The sequence below is a fragment of the Mytilus trossulus genome, chromosome 13, assembly GCF_036588685.1.
Source record: "Mytilus trossulus isolate FHL-02 chromosome 13, PNRI_Mtr1.1.1.hap1, whole genome shotgun sequence".
Classification (NCBI taxonomy): Eukaryota; Metazoa; Mollusca; class Bivalvia; order Mytilida; family Mytilidae; genus Mytilus; species Mytilus trossulus.
Genome location: NC_086385.1, coordinates 11,890,917 through 11,909,998, shown reverse-complemented (window position 1 = coordinate 11,909,998; position 19,082 = coordinate 11,890,917). Strand labels below are relative to the sequence as shown.

The 19,082-nt window shown below is 31.9% G+C and overlaps 1 protein-coding gene across 1 annotated transcript; it reads left to right on the top strand.

Moving 5' to 3' along the window:
• The first annotated feature begins 2,217 nt into the window (after positions 1 to 2,217).
• Positions 2,218 to 17,290, top strand: LOC134693926 (ras-related protein Rab-5B-like). The gene is made up of 6 exons (XM_063554866.1): positions 2,218 to 2,366; positions 5,103 to 5,320; positions 6,536 to 6,687; positions 7,816 to 7,938; positions 9,242 to 9,335; positions 12,952 to 17,290. The coding sequence occupies exons 2-6, from the start codon at positions 5,158 to 5,160 to the stop codon at positions 13,065 to 13,067; spliced, it is 648 nt and encodes a 215-aa protein (XP_063410936.1). The 5' UTR covers positions 2,218 to 2,366; positions 5,103 to 5,157; the 3' UTR covers positions 13,068 to 17,290.
• Positions 17,291 to 19,082: the final 1,792 nt, after the last annotated feature.

Below are 19,082 nucleotides of genomic sequence, written 5' to 3'. Positions count from 1 at the left end.
ATTTTTAACTAGTTCCTATATGGAAAATAGATCCCCAACACACAATTATTCATTTTCACTTGTGTTGTACTTGTAAAACCTTTATATACTTTAACGGTAGGTTTAAACTGGTTGTAAATTGTTTAGCCCCTGATTAAATTATGTTTTTATAACACTTAATCTGTAACAAATTATTCAACCTATGCCAACATTTTTTCATACAATTTTATACCTAAATTTCAAAATGTTGGCATAGGTTGGTTGAACCCGAGGAAGACACCAGTTAGTTTTCTCGCTTGACTCTATAAACAAATACATTGTCATTTCGGGGCCTTTTATAGCTGACTATGCGGTATAGGTTTTGCTCATTGTTGAAGGCCATGACGCAACGTTAGATATTGCTACTACTAAGAAAAATAGCGTTAAGTAAATATTTGACGGGGAAATTTTTATAGAAATGGTGAAATGTATATTTTAAATTATGAAAATAAAGATTGATTCTAAAATTTTCACATTATGATAGAGGAAGAATAAAAATATGATATTCATAGGCATAGGAAGACACAGAATATCCGAAAAACGTTTACTTAGCGTTGTCCCATGTAACAAACTGGAAACATAAAACTCGAACAATTTGCGAAATGTTCACGCAACTCTTCGAAATTTTGCATGAACATTCTATGACGTGATATATTTCAGTATTGGTTAACATGGCTGTCTCCATTTAAAATTTGCGTACATATTTTCAAAAGAATATGATGCACGGAAATGTCCCATCGGAAATTTAATTTGGAAACTTGAAACACTTCAGTTCAAAAATAAAATTTTGACAGATAATTCATTAAATTGTAAGCACAATCGTTTTGTACTAGGTGTTAGCTACCAAAATTAGAATTGAAAAATAAATTGAGCTACATATTCAATTCAAAACAACAGATTTGCAATGTCTTGCGGAAATGTCCGAGTTGAACTTTCATGCCTTCACAAAACTTTTACGGCCAAAAAAACAGATATTTGATTTCTTTAAGAATATTTTTCGTCTTTGATAACTATACCAATAAAAAGTACTTTTAAAGTTGAAGTTGGTACACCAAATAGCATTACAATTATAGGGTTATCTATGAAAAAAATACGGATTAATGAAAATGTCTTGCAAGTTTGTCCGTTATCATAATTTGACGTCGACACAAGCGTATTTACGCTAGGGACGGCATGAACTGCATTCGCGTGTTCCTTCCTCCACTAAATATAAATGTCCTGCTTTCAACAAAACGAAATGATGCACACATTACAAAAATACACATCTATAAGACGACCAAAAAGTAAGAAAACTTTAGAATCATAAGTATAAGCTATTGTATGTCACTGCTTGAATAAAATCATACTCGGGTTGAATATACAATGTATAATGCAGCAATATTCCTCCAAAAACACTAGCAGTAAAATTGAATATCCTAGTATGTTAATCATAAAATCATATTGCATGGATTGGATTCTCACGGCATTTATACTTCTGTGTTATACTTTGCGAATACCAATGTTTACCAAAAAAGGAAAGCAGGAAGAATTAGGGGACGACCATTTGATATTCGGGGGGGGGGGGGGGGGGGGGGGGGGGGGCAGGAGGATTTTGAAAATAAATAACTCAGCCCGTTGATAATCACAAAAATAAATGGCATCCCTATCAAATTCAATTAAGTATTGAAGAAGTGCATAATACCCACATACCCCCCCCCCCCCCAGAAGACTCGTACACTTCTCTCAATAAAGACACCCCCTAACTGTACGTTAAAAAATGTCAAGTTAATTAGTTATCAAAGGTACCAGGATTATAATTTAGTACGCTAAGATCGAAAAGGAAAGGTTTAAATATAGGAGCCCCACGACTATGAACTGCAATTTTAAAAAATAAATCAAAATTCAAGTTTGATGATAAATGGTGTATATTTAAAACACTCGGTAAACCTCGTTTTATAGATTACAGGAAAAATAAAGCAGAAGAAAACACGATTTCCTGTATGATGTCATGAATGCGGGGTCTAATTTTGATAAATCATGGTGTCCGTCATATGATGATATTACTACGCAAAATGTAACTTTGATTGCAGTGATATCACAATGGTTATAAACAAAACTCGTACATAAAATAGACAATTTATGTCTAGAAATCAAAAATAAAAATCGACTCCGACAATTCAACCTTGTTTTTTAATAATTTCAAAACGATTCCAGTTTGTTCGGACCATTTTCCGGTAAGAAGTGATTCGGCTACATCTCAAAGGAGGGTGTATCTACGTAGAAAGGGGGCATTACGTGAATTAATTAGACATTTTCGCCATCTGTACATTGACAGTCAAAGCCCTTATAGCTGATTTATTTTAATTTTGGTAAGAAAATGTCAAAGATGGTCCAAAATTAGTCAACAAAGCCCACAAATCATGACATTTTTATAAGCAAAATCGATAAATGTCAGTGCCAAAAATAACCCGTCTTCCGTGTTTACATTTTTTGATCATGTGTTTTAGCCTCCAAAATATACCAAACTTACAACCGAGACCGTGCTAAACGATAAATTATACATAAACTTGCCATTAAATGCGTTAAACACTTCTTGCTGGCACCATCAACAAGCAATATTTATTTATGTTCAACTGTTATTAATATTATGTCTCATGGTCCAATGACAAAAGATATCTTTGCAGTGAACTGTCCAATTTTAAAGAAAAGTTATCTAAAGATATAAATAGTTGGTGATTATTTACCATAGAGTCACAATAGTCCCATCAGTTGCTGGAATGTTGTCTGATGCCATGAGTACAGTAACCGGAGAGCATGATTCTACATACAAAAATCATCTCTGTACCTCTGTGCTACAAGGCAGCGCATAAACAGAGCTCCAGATAAGCTGCGTAAATACAAATAATATAAAACCCAATGCAATTGTCCATTGAAGGGTTCAACAACCCAATTAATTCAACGGAAAACCCAATAATATGCCAAAACCATGAGTTCTCAACCCTTTTATTGGCAACCATTTGCGTTATTTACCCTTATCTGTTTACAGTCGTCACCTAAACTATTTTTATAATATTTATAATTGGAAATTTTCTGTCGTTCTAAAAATAGATCCCTGCATCAAGTAACTGAAATGGGTCCCTGTTTGAGTTTTCCGTTGCTCAATAGGTACACGTGTTTTTGTAAACATTTCGATCTTCTCGGCTTTTATCCAGTTAGCGTGTGTCATATTATTTTCGCATTGCTCGGGATTTATCATAACATACATTGAAATAAAACGAAAGTGAATGTCCGGTAAAAAAATTGAAAAGAAGCATGTTTTCGGCTTCTTTTGAAAAGCTGAGGGAAAGTTATGATGATAACAAGACTCAGCCAGTGTTTTAAGAAACGTCAATCGAACGCACGGGTGTGTGTGCGTACCATAACGAGAACATCGCTAATAAACACAGAGATTCATCAAAAACGAAATCAGTTGGAAAAAGTGAAAGGCCAAATCAATTACGAAATGATAAAGCATCAGAAACCAAAAGTTCTAAATAAAAGTCAACTAAACCCAGATTTATGTAAATTGAATAAAACAAAATCATTCAAGTGTAAGAGATTATATACTATTTTTTATTCATTTTACGGTTAGAATTGATGAATATACAAACCATGCACACAGGCACTGGTCTCAGAATTTATTATATAAACTTTAAGGTATAAGACGAGTGCCTGTGAATACACATATCCGTTTTTGTGAGAAAATACAAAACTGGCAAAAGGTTTGAAACGGGACACAACTTAAACCTTCAATTTGCTCCTCAGTGAAAAAAACAAATAAAACAGCTAGCAAATAACCCTCACCATAACTCTAAACCAAATAAAACAGTTAAAAAAAGAAAGAAACATATAGATGGGAAAAAAAGGGGTTGATATTGCCTAAATATTTCAATATTGTGTCGATGAAAAAAACCAATACATTAAGGATCTTGGTGGTGAAAAACCCAATTTGATATTAACCTGACGGGTGAATTGAAATTGATAATGCAATTAAAAAACTTTATCACCCAATTATATAAGAAAATGGTGGGTAAAAACCCCAATTTGTGAATTCTTATCTGGAGCTCTGGGCCATTAAGTAACTGCTGACCACATTTGTTAAGAGATGCAAACTTTGATTATTTACAAGGTTCTACTGATGCTGTCAATGTTTCATGCCTTTCTCCCAATCCCCTTAAATTTTCACAATTTAATATATATGCAATAGTGACTATATCATTATGATCTAAGCAGGCTGTTATTCTCGTCATTCACAATACAATCTAGGTGATGATCGCTTTGTATGGCAGTCAATATCATCCTTAATCAGCCAAAACTATTTTTAAGTCCACACGTCATAGTTATTCCTTCTCTTCCTTTGCTGATTTGTGTAAATTATTTAGCAACAAGTAGTTTTAACTGTGTTTAAAATAAAGAGATGTGGTAGGATTGCCATTTTAAAGGCAATACTCTACTAAAGACCAAAAGTCATAAAACTACATATGCTTAATGGTATGGCCTTTTACACGAAGAAAATATCATACTGGCACTGCATAGCAAGCTGCACGAATTAAAATTTCAAACATGTCATAATAGTAAACAATACAAATCCCTGACCTTGGCCAGAGGTGAAACACTAGAACACAAAAACAAACTGCACACTATACGAAAAACAAAGGTGATAAAGAGCAATAAATGGAAACCACTCAATTACTAGGTAAATTGGGTCTGTGATGTTACATATTCACCAAAACATACCGTATAGCGGGTTATTTTCGCGGGTGTAAAATTTCGCGATTTTCATTGAACAAGGTATACGAAATATTTTGGTGGATTAAAAACTTTTATTAATACCTTTGTATGTACACTTTTAATTTGGCGGAATTTAATTTGGCGATTAAGTTCTGTCCGCGAAAATAAGCGAAAATTTGCACCCCACGAAAATAACCCGCTATACGGTATATGTACATTGTACATTATACAACAAACTACATTTTTTCATCAATGCAAGTTTGTTTATGCTGTGACTTCTAACTTTAACAACAATAAGATGAATTTTATAATTAACAGTTGTTTTATCATTTTAGTTAAATAGACGTTACATATAAAGATTACAATACATACTGAGGGAACAGCCATAGGATGGCAAACCGTCCTGGTGCCCAAAGACCAAATGGGCAAGCACAAGGCAAAATATGTCAGTTTAAACTAGTACTTCTAGGAGAATCTGCTGTAGGCAAGTCTAGCTTGGTTCTACGATTTGTAAAAGGACAATTTCATGAATACCAGGAAAGTACAATTGGAGGTGAGTGTCTGTATATTTTAGCTTTCTGTTTGCATTAAACCCCAGAAATAAGAATGCAACTTAAAATTTATATACTATATTAATTCTGCAGGAACTCGTGATTTTCAAAAATGATGCATCCAGCTTGATTTCCATGCTTCCAGGACGCATATACACATCACAATGAGAGCCCTGTAGTTCTTAAATATTATATTTAAAACAGATAAAAATAGATATAAGAAGATGTGGTATGAGTGGAAATGAGACAACTCACTATTCAAGTCCCAATTTGTAATTTTAAGTAAACCATTATAGGTCATAGTATGGTCTTCAACACGGAGCCTTGGTTCACACTGAACAGCAAGCATTTTATGTATTAACAGATGGGGTCCCTGTGGCTGAGTGGTCTAAGTAGTTACTACTGTAATCACTAGCCAGTCAACACTGAGCTCGAACTGCGCTCTTGCAGATGCACTTGACTCCAATCTTAATTTACTTGGATTATCAGTTTTCCTATCGACAGTCAGTGGTTTTCTCTGGGCATTCCAGCTTCCTCCACCAATAAAAACTGGCTGCTAGAAATAGCTGTAATGTGGTACTCAAAAGTGACGTTAAAACACAAAAATTTCTTCTTTAACTGGATCAGATACTTTTTACAGGACATTTATATATACATGATTTGGACAAAATAATAAAAATTACTGATCTTTTCAGCTTTGGTCCAGTAATGCATATCACATAAGTAGACAAAATACATCTTGCAGCACTGTCCATTTCCAGGTGTGGGGGGGGGGGTTCGTTGGACTCACAAACTCGACTTATACAGTCACAATTCGAACAGAACAATGACTTAAACAGTGCTTATTTGTTTTCATGGGGGGGGGGGGGGGGGCCGAACCCCCCTGGCTATGGGTATGCCATCAACCTTGGGAATGACAGGTCTACATTGAGTAGAACAATATTAAAAATACCATAAATCCATTTTATATTTCGAGGTTTGGGAAACCCTAAAAGATCAATCCATTCTTTATTTATATGCATGCATATATGAAAACATATCTGTACTGTACTTACAACAATTTTCTGTCATTTCTACATAAAGTTCAAATTTATTATATGTTCTATGTTTGTAACTCAATTTTGAAACAATGACAGATAGTTATTAGTTCAAATAAAAAGTTTGACCTCTTGACTTTTACTTTTACTTTTATATTTTATTATTTTTACATTTTTCAGCTGCGTTTTTAACACAGACAGTCTGTTTAGATGACACAACAGTAAAGTTCGAAATCTGGGACACAGCTGGACAAGAAAGATACCACAGTTTAGCACCAATGTACTACAGAGGCGCACAGGCCGCCATTGTTGTTTACGACATCACTAATCAAGTATATACTGTAGAAACTTTTGTGGGGTTAAAATTTTGTGGTTTTGTCTCTATATATAAGATTACACAGGGATTAAATTTCGTGATTTCCAGCAAATGGAAGTTATATTATATGTAGGTTTAATTTAGGTGTGGATTTTAATTTCATGGATATATTCTTTCCTCAAAATAACTGAAATTAAATCCTCCTAAAAAAATTCTGCTTTTACAGTAATGTAAACTTTAAATAACTTTAAACTGGTTGAAGTACATTGTAAGTTCCAAACACTCAAAATCTCAAGTGTACTGAGAAGTAATAAATAGACATTTGCATTTTGTTTGACATCTGTTCTTGTCTATTCTTTCATAAAGGTCATAAAGGCAGATTTAGTATAAGTGTACACTTATGCATCATGGATATTTGATGTTTACATGTACAATGGTAAGGGTACAAATGGGTATTCACACTCCAGGTTCTCATTATCTAAATCTCTATTGACTCATCATTTTCAAAACTTGTCAGTCCAAAGATATCATAATTATAAAATGTTGTATCAACATGATCAACTGAGTTCATATACTGTTAATTTAGCTAACTAATCCTCTCACTTGTATGACAGTTGCATAAAATTCCATTATATTGACAACGATGTGTTACCCAAAAAACATATCGACATAATAGATATAAATGACGATAATAGGGGTACAACAGTTACAATTGTGTTATCAACCTGATCACTAGAAAAACAAAGTAATGTGGATAAAAAAAAAAAAAAAGCACATCATCAAAAATGAATAACAAGAATACAAAATTTTACCATAGCACAATAAAACACTGACTGGATGTACATGATGTATAAGGACTAAGCCACGTTAAATGTTTAAACAAAGTCTGTATCCAGAATGTGTACTTTAATGGCGGTATAGGCTTTGCTCATTGTAGAAGGCTGTACAGTGTCCTAAATTGTTAATGTCTATGTCATTTTGGTCTCTTGCAGAGAGTTGTTGATCAACAAGGTCTTGGTACCTTCAAATGAACTTTTATTATGACTGATTGTTGATATTTAATGTAATAGACATTTAGTTATACAAACCTCTAGACGCTCTACTGTCTTGGATTACAATAATTGTGTATGTTTTATCTTACCAGGACACATTTGGACGGGCCAAGACATGGGTGAAAGAGTTACAGAGACAAGCTAGTCCCAATATTGTTATTGCTTTAGCAGGGAACAAGTCAGATCTGGCCAACAAAAGAATGGTAGAATTTGATGTGAGTACTCTAAATGATTATCATACATTTGTAGTCTGTATAGAAGATTTATTAATCAAAATGCAATAATTATCATAATCATTTAGAATTTGAGGGCAGGTCAGCACAGAACAAAAAATAAAGTCCAAACAGCAATGGGTAACGTAAAGTGGGTTATTTTCTCTGGCTCTGGGTTTAAATTTTCACATATTTTCGTTGATAGAAATAACTACCAAAATAAATTCCGCCAAATTAAAAGAGTTCATGTAAAGGTATTGTTAAAAGATTTAAATCTGCCAAAATGAAAACCTCCAAAATATTTGGTATACTTTATTCAATGAAAATCTCGAAATTTTACACCCGCGTAGATTACCCGCTATACTTTATGTCAAGATATTTCAAAATAAATAAGAATGTCTAGAAAAAGCTATTTATAGTGATTTTCTTTTTCCTTTCCATATGTCTTTGGTAAAAAGAATATCTAATCTTGCATGTCCAAAATAAAGATATTGAGAAATATTCAATTTACAACTGATCAACACTGATGTGTGATGGGACAGCAATCCAACAACAAAAACTCCCAAATGGCATCTAGATGTAAAAAAAAGTCTTCAACAAAAGATAAGTGTCAAGCTTTTTATTGTGGCAGTTAAAATCTTTATCAAGTAGATATAGGAAGATGTGGCGTAAGTACCAATAAGACAGCTCTCCATTTAAATAACAATTTATAAAAGTAAACCATTATAGTTCAATGTACACCTTCAACACAGAGCCTTGGCTCACACCAAACAACAAGCTATAAAGGGCCTCTAAATTACTAGTGTAAAACCATTTAAACAGGAAAACCAACAGTCTAATCTATATAAAAAAACGAGAAACACGTATAAATTACAAAAACGTCAACTACTGTACATCAGATACCTGGCTTAGGACAGTCAGGTGCAAACATTTGCAGTGGGATTAAACGCTTTAATGGTACCAAACCTTCTCCCTTTTTCTGAAACAATAGCATAACATCACAACATAGAAAAACACATTATAAAATATCAATTGGCAGGCTTAACTCAATCAAGAATAAGTTGTGTTAGGCATATGTTTTCTTATACATTCCAATTTGGGCTCTTTGTAGCTTGCTATTCGGTGTGAGACAAGTCTCTGTGTTGAAAAACCGTACTTTGTACAATTCTTCACTTTTATTAAATTGTGACTTGGATGTAGAGTTGTCTCATTGGCACTTATACAACATCTTTTATTTTTGTATGATATATGTAAAAAAAAATGTTATTTATGTTTATTTTTTTTTAATTTTTTTTTTTTTTTTTAGGAAGCACAAGCATATGCTGAAGAAAACAGTTTATTATTTATGGAAACATCAGCTAAGACAGCCATGAATGTAAATGATATATTTTTGGCAATAGGTAAGAAGGAACTGTAGGGTTTAGGAGATACCTGTATTGAATTTTAACCTCCGACTGCATCAATTATGATTTGATGGTTGCATATTAAGCTTAGGTAGCAATACACAGTTAGATGTTTAGTTTCGCATTATGGCCCCTGTTGATTTTTGAAATAGGAAAGTTATTGTGTAATAAAATTCATTTTAAGACAGATGAGTGCTAATGTAGCCTTCAAAGATGGTTTATAAGAGCATCAAGATTATTTTTTACATGTTTTATGGGCTGTTTTCTGTTTGACAGTCCGTATTTTCATAGCTAGACCGGCCATCGGTCCAGAAATTACTGTACTGTTTACAAACACTCTTTTTCTACACGAAGTTTTTGACGCAATTTTACAAAAAAATGAGACGAAAGACATATGATTTTCATTGGATTTGCTGAATGGTATATGTACACAGTTTCAGAAAAGGTATTACTTCAAGCGATTGAAATTCTAATTTTAGCCAAATTTTGGGGAAATATGTGACATCTTTCCCCCCCTTTTTGCAATATTTTATAACAAATTAATGCAGATTGTTGCCATGGATACACCAAAAAGAAATTATATTTTACAATTTTATATACTGGAAATAAAATATATGGAAGATTCTGATTCCATACATATGCCCATATATGACACAAACAGTAAGCTTGATATTGCAAGAAAGCAATGAAAAGGGAATGGTAAAATTCATAAGGGCAAATTTGAGTACTTTTTCCTAACTGTTTATTGCTACCTTATGGCATACTTACCAAGCTCAGAATTGTATAATTTAAGACTTTTCATGCCACAAATCTATTGATATTTAGATTCAAAATCAACTTCTGAGTAAATTAAGTGTTTAACAATGACAATATGTGTCAATTTTATTGTTAACAGTCCTTAGCAACCAAAATTAGACATTTTGACACTAGGCTTATATTTGTACTCAATCGGCTTAACGCTTACTTCTGGTGGATTGGGCTGCATGTAGTAGCCTAAGTATTGAACGCGTTGGTTTTTTTTCTTGCAAAGATATCTAGTTATTGTTTTTATCAAGATTTCATGTTACATTTTGGCATATATTAAATGTATAGTTAAATCAGATGTAAGAAATTGATGCCCTATCACCAAGTTTTTTAATCAAGTCTTTGGTATGGAATAAGCATAAAGATTAACATTTTTATGCTTAAAATTGCTAAATTTTGTACAATGTTGCATCATCAGAGATCTTATTATGATATTCAACATAAAAAAAACTGACAAAAGAGGTACAGTTTTTAAAATTTGGCTAAAAATTGAGGTAGAGACAAGATTTTACACTTTGACTTGGCACCTTTCTTAAAATCAGTTTTTGTCGCGTTTCAGTGTCAACTGCTAACCTTCATAAAATATTCAATACTCAACCAATTTTCAAAAATAAAAGGCCATTTTACTCGTTTTAGCTAGCAGAACTCAGAAAATAATTTAAAAGGGAGAATTTGAAAAAAATATTTACTATTAAGGTAGCAATACACAGTTAGATGTTTAGTTTCGCATTATGGCCCCTGTGGATTTTTGAAATAGGAAAGTTATTGTGTAATAAAATTCATTTTAAGACAGATGAGTGCTAATGTAGCCTTCAAAGATGGTTTATAAGAGCATCAAGATTATTTTTTACATGTTTTATGGGCTGTTTTCTGTTTGACAGTCCGTATTTTCATAGCTAGACCGGCCATCGGTCCAGAAATTACTGTACTGTTTACAAACACTCTTTTTCTACACAAAGTTTTTGACGCAATTTTACAAAAAAATGAGATGAAAGACATATGATTTTCATTGGATTTGCTGAATGGTATATGTACACAGTTTCAGAAAAGGTATTACTTCAAGCGATTGAAATTCTAATTTTAGCCAAATTTTGGGGAAATATGTGACATCTTTCCCCCCCTTTTTGCAATATTTTATAACAAATTAATGCAGATTGTTGCAATGGATACACCAAAAAGAAATTATATTTTACAATTTTATATACTGGAAATAAAATATATGGAAGATTCTGATTCCATACATATGCCCATATATGACACAAACAGTAAGCTTGATATTGCAAGAAAGCAATGAAAAGGGAATGGTAAAATTCATAAGGGCAAATTTGAGTACTTTTTCCTAACTGTTTATTGCTACCTTACTAGCAACAGGTTACCGAAGACCGTAAACAGGTATTTGCAACCATCAAATCACCAATTGATGCTGTCATAGTTTAAAATACAATATTGTTAATTCCATTCTAATGAAACTGTCAGAAAACAACATTAAAACACGTATTAAAAATCTGATACATATATCGTCTGCACTTGTGGGTACATTCCATAGCATCAATTGTCAAATAATGCCATGAAAACTAGTGACATTATCCAATCAAAATGAATTGAGCAAACATTATTGCATTTGAATTATAAATTGTTAATAAAGTTAATTAACTCAGAATGTGCGTTTGCGAGACGAACAACCTGTTAATTATAATTGATTTGTATGATATCTTGAAAACCATAAAAAAAAAAACTTACCGTCATTAGAATAATTATTTAATCCGTCATTAGTATAAACGGAATCCGAAAACATTTCAATCATTTTATTTATATTACAAATAATATGTAACAAGTGTCTTACTCATTAACATATTCGGATTTGTTTGTTTACATATGTTAGCTCGTAAGAAGCATGATATATATATTTATCTTATCTCAGACAAGTCTTATTCATCTTACGTTAAGTAGGTTGATGCTCCGTTTTGTCAAACCAAAGTCATCAAAATAAGTATTTGTTGCTATTCAAACTACAACACTGGATTAAGGAGTAAAAAACTTAGTCTGATTGGTTATAATCAGACTGGCTTGGTGTCTCCTTTCATAAAATGACCTTGTGAGCTAGTGTGTTGTCAATCTTGTCCGTGATTTGATGAACTACTATACAGGCTACTGTGGATTCATTATTGTTCGTTGTATTCCAGTTTTCATGGATTTTGCGGGAACAGGGGAACCACAAATTTAATACTACAAGGAAATACAAATTTTATATATGAATATATGCATACTTTGCAAAAGCCACTAAATCAAATGTCCACCTAACCCTCTTACTATTGGAGAAACACATGTCCACACCGACTGCTGAAGGGACACATATATCAATGTTTAAATTTATGCAAGATTCTCATCATTGCTGTACCTCTTTCAAATAAAAGACTGAAAATTCAAAAGTGAAATATATTTTTACAATGGCTCAGCAATGTAACGGTCATTAGGACATGAAGTCATATATCGAATGACGTCATTGTTGTGCATGTCACTTCACAAACGTCAAGCAGTCGTATTTTCTGGCATATGAAAAAACTGGCAGCAAGAGGGTTAATTGCAATTTACTTAGTTTTCATGTATTATTTTGTGATTAGAACCATAGTGGTGAGTCAATTTTTCAACAGTTTATGAGAGCAGCTGACCTTTTGAACTTTTAAGGATTTTTTACTAATCATATTTTTATTGATTATTGAGCAATTATTATGTCGATAACAAAGTTGATTTTAATTTCTGTTTAACATTAAAGAAAAATATTTAAAAGACAAACTTATTTTTATTGTAGCAAAGAAATTACCTAAAAATGAGTCTGGTGGAGCAGGTCAACAGCGAGTTGGTGGAAATATAAACTTAAATGGAACACATGATCGGTCAGAAGAAGGCGGCGGATGCTGCAAGTAACAAGAACAATGATTGGTTGTTTTTAGAAAATGTGATTCGTACATGTTAAAGTTCACTCATTTTTATTTTTCGAGCATAGACCTTAATGTGGACACCAAAATGGAGTGGGCAAAGCTAGACATTTTAGGAATTACTGGATCATTCTAGAACCATCTGGATTATACTGGTTTTATCTGGATCTTGAGTGAATTTCCTATCTGGGAATAATTCATTTATTTATATGTTACATTTTATATCTGTATACATTTTAAAAGTTCATTGTTTTTGTTTAAACACTATCTAAAATAGTAGTGGCAAGATGTTTCGCTATCCCATAATTCAAATCTGTATGTGTTCTGCATTCAGCCACAGAAATTATCTCTGTATATATGTTATTTATATAAACAGAACAAAAACGGTTCCAAGTGACCATGCTAAAATTATTTCTTTTGATTTGTTAAAATTACATGGTGAATTCATCATCTCGCATTTGACGTTTCACAGTAGACTATGAAGATCCAGATTATATTGGACATGTCACCAAAAATTATGAAGTTCAAGATTGTATTGGACATGTCATGAAAAATTATTAAATTCAAGATTATTTTCGACATGTCACCAAAAATTATCAAGATCAAGATTATATTGGAGATGTCATGAAAAAGTATCAAGATCAAGATTATATTGGATGTGTTCTATATTAATATCAAGATTATATTGCTACAGATTACATGCATTTATTGAGACAATACCTTTTATCGAAAATTGTCTACCTGACCGAGCACAAATGTTAGAATCTGATAAAGGTTGATCTTGGTCCAATTTACACAGGTGGTAAAGAGCAGTTTCTACCTATAATACTAATGCATTAAGTGTCGGATGATCAGACTATAAATGCTTCAATTATTAAATAATTAATACTTGATTTATTAAGTTGAAATGAATATTGATTCCTTCATATTTATAAATATTATCCATTAATTTTTCCTGTAGGTTAGCTTAGCAATTTGAAATTATAAATTGCGGTGTCAATTCATAATTTCTTATCTGTAACACATAATTTTTTTTATTTTTAAGAAAGAACATTTACTTGAATAAAAACACATAAGATGCCAAAATCCCCCCTTTTTTTTCTCCTTTTCTTAACATAAACTTTTAGCTTAAGTCAATGTCATGAATTGTTATTAAAAATCCAAATTTATTGTTATGGACTTATTGGTCTTGGGAATATTTGATAGGGCAGTAATATCCTGTGATTTTATACAAAAGAGGTACAGGGCCAATTTAGTTTAACCAACATCATATACACTCCAAAGTGAAAATAGGTGATAGAGCATTTTAATTTAGTATTTATAAAAGCCACTGGTTATTGATTGCATTTTATTTCTGAAGAAAATCACATAAATTTCTATTGTTATTTGCTTTTGTTTAATTTACCTTACACACTTAAATTTGAAAATATCCTATGTAGAACTTTTTCTTCTTTAAACCTGTTAAATGACTGTTTACAATATTTGTAAAACGTTTAGAGTATTGTTAGTAGTCCTTTTTAACTTTTTTTTTGTTTAGAGGGCAAATTGAAAGAATATACATAACTTATGCACATTTTTTTTTAAATCAATACACAAATTATGTGTATTATACTCCAGAAAAATGTCATAAATGCAGAATGCTTCACAAAATAACCATATTTATAGTAAGAAAAAATGTACTAATACAAATTCCTGTCTGATTTTGTTGAAAATGAAAACAATTTATCAATGTAAACATGTAAAAATAAATTGTGTATGACACGTGTACATAATCTTTAAACTTTTTGTACAGCAAGAGTTGTGTCCCTTAGTAAAACACACAGCAAACCAATCGGGGTCATTCAAGTGCTTGAAATGTGTTATTGTTTTCTTGTCCAGTTTTCCATTAGCAAAACAGATCTTGAATAAAAAGATGATTTCATCATTAAGGTGGTACCCAACACTTTCACTAAAATTAATTTGGCTCGTTTAATCTATTCGTTAAATTTTGACAAAGTATTTACTTTGACCTTGGACAAAAATATAAAGATTTATATAGCAGTTTGACAAACACAAATTTTGAGCATTTAGAAGCTTAATAGTCCCATTAAACACATTGTAATTAAAACATTTAGCTGATTTTAAAGAGTTATCTCCCTGTAGTGTTAGGTACCATCTTTAAAGCAATATAAATTCTTATTGAAGGAAAACAAGAATTACCTTGTCAAATTGATATCAACCCTTTTTTGCACTTCATAAATTTTTGTCTTTACCACAACGAAAGCATTTGGATGATCAAGACTACATAAAGGGGAGGTAACTTGTCATAATAAAGAAAAGACAACTCCTCTGCTGTACAAATGAAGAGAAAACTTTTAGAATTAATATATTATTGTTTTTGTCCATTTTGAACAAAGTGTAAATGATAAGAAATGGTTGCTTGGATGATGTGTGTTTATTGAGAAATAAAAAAAGTTTTTTTTAGTGATTAATGCAAGATTGATCTTTCAGCTTATAGATGATTTTCACTGATTTAAAAAAAAAAGTAATTATCAGTTTTTCAAATATTCAGATGTGCTTTCCCGCCTTTTGTTTTATAAATTTAAAGTGAGATAATATTTTATGTTATTAATATCAAATTTCATACTTAAAGGAAGTGGTCATTAACATAGTCTGATAGTATATGAGGTATAAAAATATCTACATTTGTTATATACATTAATGATGATTTAATTTCATATACTGTTTGATATTTTCATCTTGCATTAAGAACGTAAAACTCTTTTTGTCTGTTTGTTGTCAATTATGTAAACAAAAGTTGTGGTAGGATGTTTTCTATTTGTGTTTTTTTTCTATGGAAATCATACATATAAGAAATATCTTTTCATTCTAATAAATAAATACTGTCTGATAAATTGGTCGTTTCAGAATCTAAAGCATCATGGGTAATTTTATTGTTCGTATCCTAGAATGAAAATAACGTTGCGTCATTGGTTGAATTTCCATTGTTTTGAACGTTTTAAACCAATCACTACGCTTTGGTGTACGCTTTTGAAAATATTACCCAGAATGCATTAGATTCTGAAACGGCCAATTAGGTTAAGTAATAATTTTTACCAGAATCCTTTAATTGGCAATAAAAATATGCACACTTTAATTAGTGAATTTACAGTTCACAATTCCAAATAATTATGCCCCCGCTATAACTAAGGAGGAAAAATGTTTTACCATTCAATATTTTTTTTTTTAACCTTGTCTAAGAGGCTAACAGAGCCATTGAAAAGACAAATCTTATGGAATTTGTTCTTTTCAAGAAATAGGGACAATCTGAGAATGATATTTGCAGCGAATTAATTAAATCCTTTCAAAGCTAGTTGTCTAATGCATGAAGATAAAGATTTTGGTTGGCTTGCTTGTTTTGTTTGTATAAGCGTTGAATTTTATTATTTGATAACTTCATATCAAATCTAAATAAGATATATACAGGTTTAACTTCACCTAGTTATATTTATTGCATATGCCAATCTTAGATACAATGTTTACGCAAACCTTTATACAAACTAAGCAAGCAAGTCAACCCATGTTTTAATCTACATGCATTAGGAAATTAGATCCAACAGCATTTTTTTTTAACAATTGTAATGTTCGTTGATAAATTGTGCATGCCAAGATTTGCAAAAATTAGCCATGTAAAAAATGATGTAAATTTTCTTTGAGTACCCTCAGGAGTTTGTTGGTAAAAAACAAATAATTTTGCATGTGAACAAAATCTATAAAATATAAATTAATTAGGTATTTATATAAGTTATATGATACAGGTAACATACACTACAACTCAGGTGGATTATGTCTTTTTCACCTTTCCAATGTGGGCAGTCCACATCTAACAGGTCAATTTATCCATAGATTTCCTTAAAAAATATTTGATTAAAACACAATTTTTTCTTATTTATATTAGTATTATTAGAATCAATTCCTATGAGAAAAACAAAATGAAAGCATTTCAAATCTATACAATAGCCCATTAGGAACAAGGGATGATTCCCCTCTCTGTGTTTACTCCACTGTGTTAGGTAGAAATGACATGATCCACTTGGGTTGTAGTGTATATGATTTCCATTAGAAGAGAATCAAGATAACAGATTTACCACAATGAATTAATTGCAATTTTTTTTTCTGTACAATTTCAACAATTGTGATATATGCCTGTGTAATAAAGAGACTATAGAAACATTATTAGTTTGTCTTTAAAGATCAGTCAGTGGAAGAACCAGGGTTGTGTGTCAAGAACCCCCCCCCCTTTTTGTGGATAATCAATGCATTTGAATGGGAGCATAAAGTTGCCCCCCTTTTTAAAATGGCTGGTTCCACCCCTGTCAGTTGTTCTGATAAAAAAAACGTTGAAACTTAGTAAAAATTATATTGGATCATAAGAGTACATAGTACTTATGTTGCTATAGAAAAGAAAATCTTAATGACCTTGTGCAGTTCATTCATACAATTGAGAATGGAAATAGGGAATTGTCAAAGAGACTACAACCTTGTCATAGAGCAGACAACAGCCTAAAGCCACCAATGTGTCTTTAACACAACCAGACAATCCAACACCCTGAGGTGGGCTTCAGCTAGCCTGTAAACAAAAATTGGTACTAGTTCAGTGAATATAGATGTCACACTAAACTCAGAAACATATAAAGGACTAAAATTTAAAAAAAGGTCAGAAGCTCCTGACTTGGGGAAAAGTGTCAAACATGTTTAATGAGATCTCAACCCTTCCTGTATACCTCTAGTCAATGTATCATAAACAAGCTCACAGCAATGCACTCAATAAAAAACTCAATTACAAAGAATTTTGTCTGATATCAGAGTAAAAAAGCGAGATATAGGTTTGTTTTTTCCAGAGGTGGCATCAACAATGTATTAGTTTGTGATTAGGTCTAGTTTAGGGTGAACCACAAGTGGTAGGTCAATCATAATTGGTATGCAGTTGTGTGAGCATTGGCATACCTCATTTCCATGGAGATGATTTAGCTCCACCCCCTTAGTCATGGTCTATTGACTTTAAAACTTTTGTTTATTTTACATGTATTAATTTGTGATTAGGTCAGTTTATGGGGAACCACAAGTTATTTTGTTTATTTTACATGTATTAATTTGTGATTAGGTCAGTTTATGGGGAACCACAAGTGGAAGATCAATGTTATTTGGTATGTAGTTATTTAAGCATTGACATATCTGATTTCCATGGAGATAATGTGGCTCCGCCCCCTTAGTCATGGTCTATTGACTTTAAAAATTTTATGAGTTAAATAATGTCAATTCAAGGGGAACCATTAGTTGTAGGCAAATGTTAATTGGTATTCAGTTGTATAAGCATGGGCACATCTCATTTCCAGGGAGAATATTTAGCCTCATCCCTCAGTCACTTAACTTATCTTAGGTTACATGTATTAGTTTTTGATTAGATCAGTTTAAGGTGAACTGCTAATGTTATGTCAATGATATTTGGTATGCAAATTTATTGGCATTTGCGAATATCGTTTCCATGGAGATTATATAGCCCCACCCCCTCTTATTGACTTTGAAACTTTTCTATAGATTACAAGTTAATGTTTGTATTTAGATTTGGGAACAACCTATGATAGGTCAATGGTCATGATGGTATTTGATATGCAGTTGCATAAAATTGGCATTTACATGGAGATTGTTTTATAGCCATGTATCTCAGTCATGGTTCATTGACTTTGAATGAATATTTTCATAACTTGTGTAAGATGTTAAAGTATTACTATTTTGATTTCAACATTTTCATTGTCAAAAGGCGATATATATCTCTGTGATAACAGTTTATTTTTATTTTATTAATTTTTATACGACCCCATATGTCAATCTGTCCATTCATCGTCAACATGTTGTACATCAACTCAAAAAACACTTCAACCAATTTGCATGAATTTGGATTTGGTCAATTTAAGATTTTATGTTTCTGAGTTTTTGGGTTTTATTCAGGGGCGTGTCCAGGATA